General features: G+C 40.0%; 1 protein-coding gene across 2 annotated transcripts in view; it reads right to left on the reverse strand.

Moving 5' to 3' along the window:
- Positions 1-10,380, reverse strand: part of LOC127928892 (zinc finger and SCAN domain-containing protein 2-like) — a 46,328-nt gene extending 35,948 nt beyond the window's left edge. Inside the window, exons 1-2 of one of the 2 annotated variants that reach the window (XM_052516484.1) lie at positions 9,904-10,375; positions 1,704-3,571 (exon numbers count right to left, since the gene is read on the reverse strand). In XM_052516484.1, coding sequence (XP_052372444.1) covers positions 3,039-3,571; positions 9,904-10,162 — 792 coding nt within the window. In that variant the 5' untranslated portion in view covers positions 10,163-10,375 and the 3' untranslated portion in view covers positions 1,704-3,038. Of the gene's footprint in view, positions 1-1,703; positions 3,572-9,903 lie in introns of those variants that run through there. The other variant, XM_052516485.1, reaches the window with a different exon arrangement.
- Between the last annotated feature and the right edge of the window lie 1,231 nt (positions 10,381-11,611).

The raw sequence follows: 11,611 nt of genomic DNA on the forward strand, positions 1-11,611 counted from the left end.
AATGCATTCATTCACATGAGGCTCTAATCTATGGATTTCACATGACTGGGACTACAGATATGCATCTGTTGGTCACAGATACCCTCAAATTATGACATCATGGATGAATTCTAGAATATACCCTAAAAAAACAGTTGGGTTGTGGATCAGAAAAGCAGTCAGTATCTGGTGACCATTTGCCTCGTGCAGCACTACACATGTCCTTCGCATAGAGTTGATCAGGTTGTTGATTGTGGCCTGTGGAATGTTGTCCCACTCCTCTTCAATAGCTGTGGCGAAGTTGCAGAATATTGGTTGGGAATTGGAACACAATGTTGCACACGTCCATCCAGAGCATCCCAAACATGCTCAATGGGTGACATGTCGGGTGATTATGCAGGCCTTGGAAGAACTGGGACCTCTTCAGCTTCCAGGAATTGTATACAGATCCTTGCAACATGGGGCTGTGCATTATCATGCTGAAACATGAGGTGATGGCGGCAGATGAATGGCACGACAATGGGCCTCAGGATCTAGTCACGGTATCTCTGTGCATTCAAATTGCCATTGATAAAATGCAATTGTGTTCATTGTCCTTAGCTTAAGCCTGCACATACCATAACCCTACCGCCACCATGGGGCACTCTTTTCACAACCGCTCGCCCACACGACGCATGATGTCATTATGACATCATGGATGAATTCTAGAATATACCATATATCCTATAAACCTGGTTAAACTGTCATTATGACATCATGGATGAATTCTAGAATATACCACATGACGCAATGCAAGTGGTCTGTGGTTGTGAGGCCAGTTGGATGTACTGCCAAATTCTCTAAAACGAAGTTGGGAGGTGGCTTATGGTAGAGACATGAACATTAAATTCTCTGACAACAGCTCTGGTGGACATTCCTACAGTCAGCATGCCAATTGTACAACCCCTCAAAACTTGAGACATCTGTGGCATAGTGTCCTTTTATTGTCCCTCCCCAGCACAAGGTGCACCTTTGTAATGATCATGCTGTTTAATCGGCTTCTCTTGATATGCCACACCTGTCAGGTGGATGGATTGTCTTTGTAAAGGAGAAATGCTCACCAACAGGAATGTAAACAACTTTGTGCACAAAATTTGAGAGAAGCTTTTTGTTCGTATGGAAAGTTTCTGGGATCTTTTATTTCAGCTCATGAAACATGGGACCAACACTTTACATGTTGCGTTTCTATTTGTTCAGTATAATATGACTAAATGTGTTTCTTTCTGTGCTGAACCTAATGCAGCTTGGAGTGATCAGATGACAGCAGTCACATTTAGGTGCCAGGTGTAACTGAGGCCATAGATGCTCCATATTAATTACTTTTAATGTTGTATATAATATGACTAAATGTGTTTCTGTGTTGCAGGGGCAGTCAAGAAATGGAACAGCAAGGCCACAGAACATGACATAAGCAGAGCTGTGGGAGACCACCTCAAGCCCCTGGTAGAGCCGGGGTGGTGTTTACCTCTCCAGCACGCCTTCAGCAGGCTGGACAAGTGGGATTGATACTGTTTGATTGTTTCAGTAGTGGAATCCAAACAAAACTGCACTGGATTGATTGAAAGAGATAAAATTGCACAATTTTGACATAAAAACAGAATTGATACAGTTTTCATACTAAGATGGACCGAGATGTGTTGCTTTTACACATATTTGTTCATTGGTTTTGCAAAAAAGTCTGTTGATTCAAATCAAATCAAGCTTTATTTACACACATATTTATGCACATTTTAGACATGGAAGCAAATCAATGCTTCAAAGAAAAAACAACATTAAAAAAACAAACAAATGAAAATAAAAACTGAAATATTTATTTATTTATAAATATTTACAACAATCATGAGGATGAAAAAAACTAAAGAACAATAAAAACTGAAAAGACTAATGATCATTCTAAGGAAAGACCATTGATTAAACAAAACAACGAAAGACTAATGATCATTCTAAGAAAGACCATTGATTACAATAGTAAGAATAGGATGTAATGACTCCTGGCACAAACTATAAGCTTGATTTACGACATTGTTAGTAAACAATATAATTATAGAAAAATAAATTGTAAGTTAGTTGCGTGAATAATTGTGATTACTAAATGTTACATTACATTTATGTAATATGAAATATCAAAACCCATATATCCAACCAGAAATATAATCTAGTTTTATTTTAGTAAACAATATGATAGTAAAATAAATTGTCAGTTGGTTGCGTAAATAATTATGATTACTAAAATGTTACATGAAATGTAAATAGGATGAAATACCACCCCATTTGTTAATATGGCAATAATTAACTTAAAGTTAAAAACATTGAAAAAAAAGAAGTTATTTTTATTTTTTAAATGAGCACCAAAAACACTGTTGTTTTAACAAGTGGCAATAAATTACGGACATCGATCAGATAAAAATCAGGTTGTAGGTTGCTGTTGAAACTAACAAAACTAAAAACAAATGGGAGATATATTTCACCTCACTGGTTAGAGGACAACCTGCAGAAGACAGTCAGCTACACTTTGGAGTGATGCATTTAAATTTAGGGGTCCCCAGAACGAAGAGAAATGCAACACTTACTTGGCATCACTCAAAATCGATATGACACAGAATCTGGGAATAATGTGTACATCATTAGTTAGAAGACAATTTGTAGAAAACAGCTCGCTACATTTTAAAGTGTTGCATTTTGATTCAAGTGGGTCACCAACGTGGTAAGTAACAAAACACTTTCTTTTGTTAGTCACTTTTTGTTAAATCTCATAAATAGGACTCTTTCATTTCAGAGCCTAGATTTTCCCCCTGATGAGGCTAATATCCACATCATGCTGAAATCAATAGAACAGAGGACAAACATTTAGGGTTCTACATTGTGACATCATTAGAACACTCCTACTACAATGTTAAAACATTCTACATTGTGACATCATTAAAATACTATAAGATTTCTGTCCTGTGTGAATTCTCTGGTGTGATTGTAATGTAGATGATTTTGAAAAGGTCTCCCCACAGTCAACGCAGTAGATTCTCTCATGTGTGTGTTTTTAAATGTGCTATCAGGCTGCTCGAGTAAGCAAAATTCTTCCCACATTGATTACAGCTATAAGGTTTCTCTCCTGTGTGTGTTCTCTGGTGTGATTTTAAATTCCCCGCGATAACGAAACTCTTTCCACAGTCAGAGCAGCGGAAAGGTTTCTCTCCTGTGTGTGTTCTCTGGTGTATAGTCAGCTGGCTAGGTGAAGTAAAACTCTTCCCACATTGATCACAGCTATACGTTTTCTCTGCCGTGTGTATTCTCTGGTGTACTTTGAGGGAATCTGATCTGGAGTAACTCTTCCCACAGTCAGAGCAGCGGTGAGATTTATCGCCAGTGTGAATTTTCTGATGTACTTTTAGTGAATCTGATCTTGAGTAACTCTTCCCACAGTCAGAGCAGCGATGAAGTTTCTTCCCTGTGGGTTTCCGTTGGGGACTCTTGAGGTGTTCTGATGTGGAGAGTCTCTTCTCTGCTTCATGATGTTGTTGAGGCTCCCCAGACGATCCACGATAGTTACGTCTCTCTCCTGTGTGAACAACAAAGTCAGACAGATGGTTAAAGGACCACAGAAGCTGAAATCCACTGTTTATTTTAGCTGAAAGGTGATGCCCAGGATGTTTATAAATTAATTTAACAATTGTCTTAAGACCAGGCCAGATATCTCAACTCATAAAGTTATATAAGTAACTAAATTATTTGGAGGCCAGATATCCCAGCTCATAGAGTTATATAAGTAACTAAACTATTTGGAGGCCAGATATCCCAGCTCATAAAGTTATATAAGTAACTAAAAAATGCTACTCACAGTTTGCTGCACAAATCAAATATTAGACAGCAAGGCTGTTGATCCAGGAGAGGATTCTCTGCTGTTACCAAGCAACGCTTGATCTTGGAAGAAGCTAACCACTTAGCTAGATAGCTACTACATTTACTGAACAAAATATAAACGCAACATGCAATAAGGAAATCAGTCAATTGAAATAAATGAATTAGGCCCTAACCTATGGATTTTACATGACCGGGCAGGGCCGAAAGAATGGGAGGGCAAAGGTCAACCCACTGGGGAGACATGCCCAGCCAATCCGAATCAGTTTCCCCCCAGAAAAGGGCTTAATGACAGTCATAAATATTCAACACCAAATTCTCTAAACTGATGTTGGAGGCGGCTTATTGTAGAGAAATGAACATTCAACTCTCGAGCAAAAGCTGTGGTGGAAATTCCTGCAGTCAGCGTGCCAATTGCACGCTCCCTCAAAACTTGATACATCTGTGGCATTGTGTCCTTTTATTGTCCCCAGCACAAGGTGCACCTTTGTAATGATCATGCTGTTTGATCAGCATTGTGTTGTGTGACAAAACTGCAGATTTTAGAGTGGCCTTTTTATTGTCAGATCCAGAATTGAGGTGTTTCTCATGTCTTCTCCACTTTTACAGAATGTAAAAGATCCAATGCCATTAAGATGGGGTTACTACACGCAGGGGGACAGAATGTAAAGATCTAATGTTACTACACGCAGGGGGACAGAATGTAAAGATCTAATGTTACTACACGCAGGGGGACAGAATGTAAAGATCTAATGTTACTACACGCAGGGGGACAGAATGTAAAGATCTAATGTTACTACACGCAGGGGGACAGAATGTAAAGATCTAATGTTACTACACGCAGGGGGACAGAATGTAAAGATCTAATGTTACTACACGCAGGGGAACAGAATGTAAAGATCTAATGTTACTACACGCAGGGGGACAGAATGTAAAGATCTAATGTTACTACACGCAGGGGGACAGAATGTAAAGATCTAATGTTACTACACGCAGGGGGACAGAATGTAAAGATCTAATGCCATTAAGATGGGGTTACTACACGCAGGAGGACAGAATGTTAAGATCTAATGTTACTACACGCAGGGGGACAGAATGTTAAGATCTAATGCCATTAAGATGGGGTTACTACACGGAGGAGGACAGAATGTTAAGATCTAATGTTACTACACGCAGGGGGACAGAATGTAAAGATCTAATGTTACTACACGCAGGGGGACAGAATGTAAAGATCTAATGTTACTACACGCAGGGGGACAGAATGTAAAGATCTAATGTTACTACACGCAGGGGGACAGAATGTAAAGATCTAATGTTACTACACGCAGGGGGACAGAATGTAAAGATCTAATGCCATTAAGATGGGGTTACTACACGCAGGAGGACAGAATGTTAAGATCTAATGTTACTACACGCAGGGGGACAGAATGTAAAGATCTAATGTTACTACACGCAGGGGGACAGAATGTAAAGATCTAATGTTACTACACGCAGGGGGACAGAATGTAAAGATCTAATGTTACTACACGCAGGGGGACAGAATGTAAAGGTCTAATGCCATTAAGATGGAGTTACTACACGCAGGAGGACAGAATGTAAAGATCTAATGTTACTACACGCAGGAGGACAGAATGTTAAGATCTAATGTTACTACACGCAGGGGGACAGAATGTAAAGATCTAATGTTACTACACGCAGGGGGACAGAATGTAAAATATCTAATGCCATTAAGATGGGGTTACTACACGCAGGGGGACAGAATGTTAAGATCTAATGTTACTACACGCAGGGGGACAGAATGTAAAGATCTAATGTTACTACACGCAGGGGGACAGAATGTAAAATATCTAATGTTACTACACGCAGGGGGACAGAATGTAAAGATCTAATGTTACTACACGCAGGGGGACAGAATGTAAAATATCTAATGCCATTAAGATGGGGTTACTACACGCAGGGGGACAGAATGTTAAGATCTAATGTTACTACACGCAGGGGGACAGAATGTTAAGATCTAATGTTACTACACACAGGGGGACAGAATGTTAAGATCTAATGTTACTACACGCAGGGGGACAGAATGTTAAGATCTAATGTTACTACACGCAGGGGGACAGAATGTTAAGATCTAATGTTACTACACGCAGGGGGACAGAATGTAAAGATCTAATGTTACTACACGCAGGGGGACAGAATGTAAAGATCTAATGCCATTAAGATGGAGTTACTACACGCAGGGGGACAGAATGTAAAGATCTAATGTTGCTACACGCAGGGGGACAGAATGTAAAGATCTAATGTTACTACACGCAGGGGGACAGAATGTAAAGATCTAATGTTACTACACGCAGGGGGACAGAATGTAAAGATCTAATGTTACTACACGCAGGGGAACAGAATGTAAAGATCTAATGTTACTACACGCAGGGGAACAGAATGTAAAGATCTAATGTTACTACACGCAGGGGGACAGAATGTAAAGATCTAATGTTACTACACGCAGGGGGACAGAATGTAAAGATCTAATGTTACTACACGCAGGGGGACAGAATGTAAAGATCTAATGTTACTACACGCAGGGGGACAGAATGTAAAGATCTAATGTTACTACACGCAGGGGGACAGAATGTAAAGATCTAATGCCATTAAGATGGGGTTACTACACGCAGGAGGACAGAATGTTAAGATCTAATGTTACTACACGCAGGGGGACAGAATGTAAAGATCTAATGTTACTACACGCAGGGGGACAGAATGTAAAGATCTAATGTTACTACACGCAGGGGGACAGAATGTAAAGATCTAATGTTACTACACGCAGGGGGACAGAATGTAAAGATCTAATGCCATTAAGATGGAGTTACTACACGCAGGGGGACAGAATGTAAAGATCTAATGTTACTACACGCAGGGGGACAGAATGTTAAGATCTAATGTTACTACACGCAGGGGGACAGAATGTAAAATATCTAATGCCATTAAGATGGGGTTACTACACGCAGGGGGACAGAATGTTAAGATCTAATGTTACTACACGCAGGGGGACAGAATGTAAAGATCTAATGTTACTACACGCAGGGGGACAGAATGTAAAATATCTAATGTTACTACACGCAGGGGAACAGAATGTAAAGATCTAATGTTACTACACGCAGGGGGACAGAATGTAAAATATCTAATGCCATTAAGATGGGGTTACTACACGCAGGGGGACAGAATGTTAAGATCTAATGTTACTACACGCAGGGGGACAGAATGTTAAGATCTAATGTTACTACACACAGGGGGACAGAATGTTAAGATCTAATGTTACTACACGCAGGGGGACAGAATGTTAAGATCTAATGTTACTCAGGGGGACAGAATGTTAAGATCTAATGTTACTACACGGAGGGGGACAGAATGTAAAGATCTAATGTTACTACACGCAGGGGGACAGAATGTAAAGATCTAATGCCATTAAGATGGAGTTACTACATGCAGGAGGACAGAATGTAAAGATCTAATGTTACTACAAGGGGGACAGAATGTAAAGATCTAATGTTACTACACCAGGGGGACAGAATGTAAAGATCTAATGTTACTACACGCAGGGGGACAGAATGTAAAGATCTAATGTTACTACACGCAGGGGGACAGAATGTAAAGATCTAATGTTACTACACGCAGGGGGACAGAATGTAAAGATCTAATGTTACTACACGCAGGGGGACAGAATGTAAAGATCTAATGTTACTACACGCAGGGGGACAGAATGTAAAGATCTAATGTTACTACACGCAGGGGGACAGAATGTAAAGATCTAATGTTACTACACGCAGGGGGACAGAATGTAAAGATCTAATGTTACTACACGCAGGGGGACAGAATGTAAAGATCTAATGTTACTACACGCAGGGGGACAGAATGTAAAGATCTAATTCCATTAAGATGGAGTTACTACACGGAGGGGAAAAAGAAACAAAAGAAAGAAGAAGCAACATTTGACAGAAGAAGAGCTTTTGAATAAATGTCAAACATTTTGGGAGAAGGATTTTTTAAATTAAAAAATTAAAAAATTAAACTAGGCTACCTGCCACCCCAATACCCATTTAAACTATTTCTTTGAAGTATTTTAATAAATGTGAATATTTTTAGCAACTTTTTTAGTAAATACCTGTAGTCAAATTGTGAGGTTTCATACACATTTTGACAGGCAAGTCAGTTAAGAACAAATTCTTATTTACAATGTCGGCCTACCAGGGAACAGTGGGTTAACTTCCTTGTTATGGGGCAGAACGACAGATTTTTACCTTGTGAGCCCGGGGGATTCGATCCAGCAACCTTTCGGTTACGAGCTCTAACCACTAGACTACCTGCTGCCCTGCTACCTGCTGCCCTGCTGCCTGCTGCCCTGCTGCCCTGCTACCTGCTGCCCTGCTACCTGCTGCCCTGCTGCCCTTCTACCTGCTGCCCTGCTACCTGCTGCCCTGCTACCTGCTGCCCTGCTGCCCTGCTACCTGCTGCCCTGCTACCTGCTGCCCTGCTGCCCTGCTGCCCCAATACCGTTTAAACCATTTATTTTTAATAACATTTTAATATTTTTTTGCTACTTTTTTAAAAGTAAATACCTGTAGTCAAATTGTCAGGTTTCATACACATTTTGACAGTTGGAATTTCATGACATCTCCATGACTTTCAACGTAATTTCCATTACAAACAACTTGCGGCATCTCTTATGTATGTTATGAAAAGTAGTAAGAACACCATGGGAGCTCTCTGATCCCAAGTACCAGCTCATTGAATAAAAGGTCAAAGGTCATTGTAGAATGTTGCGTTTATATATATATTTTTCAGTATAATTAGAGAGTTCCGGATTTACATTTACTACGTTACATCTCCCAGGTCAACGGCCTGGTGTAGGATCCTTTATAGGGCCAGAGTAGTGGGATGGGCTGGTGGGTTTTGGGGATAGTGGATAGGTACAGGGTTAGATGGTAGAGTGTATAGGTACAGGGTTAGATAGTAGAGTGTATAGGTACAGGGTTAGATGGTGTATAGGTACAGGGTTAGATGGTGTATAGGTACAGGGTTAGATGGTAGAGTGTATAGGTACAGGGTTAGATGGTAGAGTGTATAGGTACAGGGTTAGTTAGATAGTGTATAGGTAGGGTTAGTGTATAGGTACAGGGTTAGATAGTGTATAGGTACAGGGTTAGATAGTGTATAGGTACAGGGTTAGATAGTGTATAGGTACAGGGTTAGATAGTGTATAGGTACAGGGTTAGATAGTGTATAGGTACAGGGTTAGATAGTGTATAGGTACAGGGTTAGATAGTGTATAGGTACAGGGTTAGATAGTGTATAGGTACAGGGTTAGATAGTGTATAGGTACAGGGTTAGATAGTGTATAGGTACAGGGTTAGATAGTGTATAGGTACAGGGTTAGATAGTGTATAGGTACAGATAGGTATAGGTACAGGGTTAGATAGTGTATAGGGTTAGGTACAGGGTTAGATAGTGTATAGGTACAGGGTTAGATAGTGTATAGGTACAGGGTTAGATAATGTATAGGTACAGGGTTAGATAGTGTATAGGTACAGGGTTAGATAGTGTATAGGTACAGGGTTAGATAGTGTATAGGTACAGGGTTAGATAGTGTATAGGTACAGGGTTAGATAGTGTATAGGTACAGGGTTAGATAGTGTATAGGTACAGGGTTAGATAGTGTATAGGTACAGGGTTAGATAATGTATAGGTACAGGGTTAGATAATGTATAGGTACAGGGTTAGATAGTGTATAGGTACAGGGTTAGATAATGTATAGGTACAGGGTAAGATGGTGGTGCAATTTTACATTTTGTCAGACCAAAATACACAAAACTGCCCTCCGACCCACGTCAGGAGGCAAAACAACATCTAGTCTGATGAAAAGTCACATGAACTTGAATAAGGGTTCAAAGATATGTCCGTTTTGATAGTGGGAGTGTGACTCTGCGCTTTAGTTCAACAACTGCAGTGGGTGTTTCTGTTGTAAGACAGTAAGTAACTTACTGGGGTTAATCAGATGTCCAGTATCCTCCTCTTCTTCTTCCAATACGACAGTTATCTCTCCCTCCTCCTTCACTCCAAAAACGGGATCTTCATCTTTCTCTTCTTCTTTCACTGCAACATCCTCATCCTCTACTTTTGTTACTGTGATATCCTCCTCTTCCTTCTCCTCTTTCACAACAACATTCAGCCACAGACCCTCTTTCTCCGTCCAGCAGACCTCCTCTTCTTTATCAGGAGGAGAGCAGCTCAGTGAACTCATGGTCAGAGATGTTAGCTAGCTAGGCTAATGCTAACTTAACCAGCCAGCTCGGTTAGCTGACTAATAACAACAATGTAAATATGACATTAAATGGGATAACTAGCTAGACGACAGAAGAAGTGAGTTTAAAACACAGTGGACAATATACATGAACGAGTGTAAAGAGCTTCAATGTTTCAGCTAGCAAGCTACCGAGGTGGCTGACCATTATCATTTAACTATAAAAGAACATGGCTGACTAGTTGGCTTGTCACTAGTTACCACAGCCACAATGTCAACATTGGTAAAACATTTATGAAAACAGAAATCTACTTTTTGTTCTTCATTTGAGATTAGGGTTAGGCATAATCTTAACAGTGTGGTTAAGGTTAGGTTTAAAAATCAGATTTTAAGAAGAAAAGTTGTGTAAATGGATGGGGTTTTGCCATAATTATGACTTTATGACTGTGGTAAGAAGCGGTCCTTCCACTATCACCACAGAACAATGAGACAGATCATTCACCGGATGTATAAATATGAAGCATCCGGTTGGCGTTTCCACTCACTACAAAATAGTGTAACGTTTTTAAAAATTATTTTTGAAATTCTGTGCGTGTAATGTTTACTGCTCATTTTTATTGTTTATTTCACTTGTGTATATAATCTATGTATATAATCTACTTCACTTGCTTTGGCAATGTTAACATATTGAAACGACCCTGGGTTTATAAGCGCGGATATTGACTCTGCCGCTGGATCCCTGGACTTCGGGCTAGAAGGTCGAGGGTTCGAGACCTGCTCCCTGCCGTTTCATTACAATTTGTTTCCCATGCGAATAATGCCCCTTGAACTGAGTTGAAAGCCCAGTGGTTGGCAGTGGGAAAATATGGAACGAGATCGATTGTGGCCGACAATATACTAAGGGAAAGAGAGGGGGAGGAATATAAGGATGATATTTTGCAGATACAGCCTAAATGATTAATACGATTAATATGATTAATAATAACTTTGAGGTTCCTTTCATATAATGTGATATAACATTATTATTGGAAATAAAATCAAACCAATTGTTGCAATTGTTTTAACAGAAAATAAAATAAAACATTCCCTCAACTGGGGCGGCAGGGTAGCCTAGTGGTTAGAGCCTTGGACTAGTCACCGAAAGGTTGCAAGTTCAAACCCCCTGAGCTGACAAGGTACAAATCTGTCGTTCTGCCCCTGAACCCACTGTTCCAAGGCCGTCATTGAAAATAAGAATTTGTTCTTAACTGACTTGCCTCGTTAAATAAAGGTAAAATAAAAATATTTTTAAAAAACTGCGTTTTCCACTCCAGTCAGCAGAGGGCGCTGTGAGTCTTTCAGGACAGTCTGCCAGAATGTGACGTGGTGTTGAACCGGACTCTTCTTTAAACAACAACAGCCAGTCGGTCGTCTCTAGTTACCACAGTCACAAAGTCATAATTATGGCTA

Source organism: Oncorhynchus keta, unplaced genomic scaffold (genome assembly GCF_023373465.1).
Source record: "Oncorhynchus keta strain PuntledgeMale-10-30-2019 unplaced genomic scaffold, Oket_V2 Un_scaffold_4394_pilon_pilon, whole genome shotgun sequence".
In the NCBI taxonomy this organism is placed as follows: Eukaryota; Metazoa; Chordata; class Actinopteri; order Salmoniformes; family Salmonidae; genus Oncorhynchus; species Oncorhynchus keta.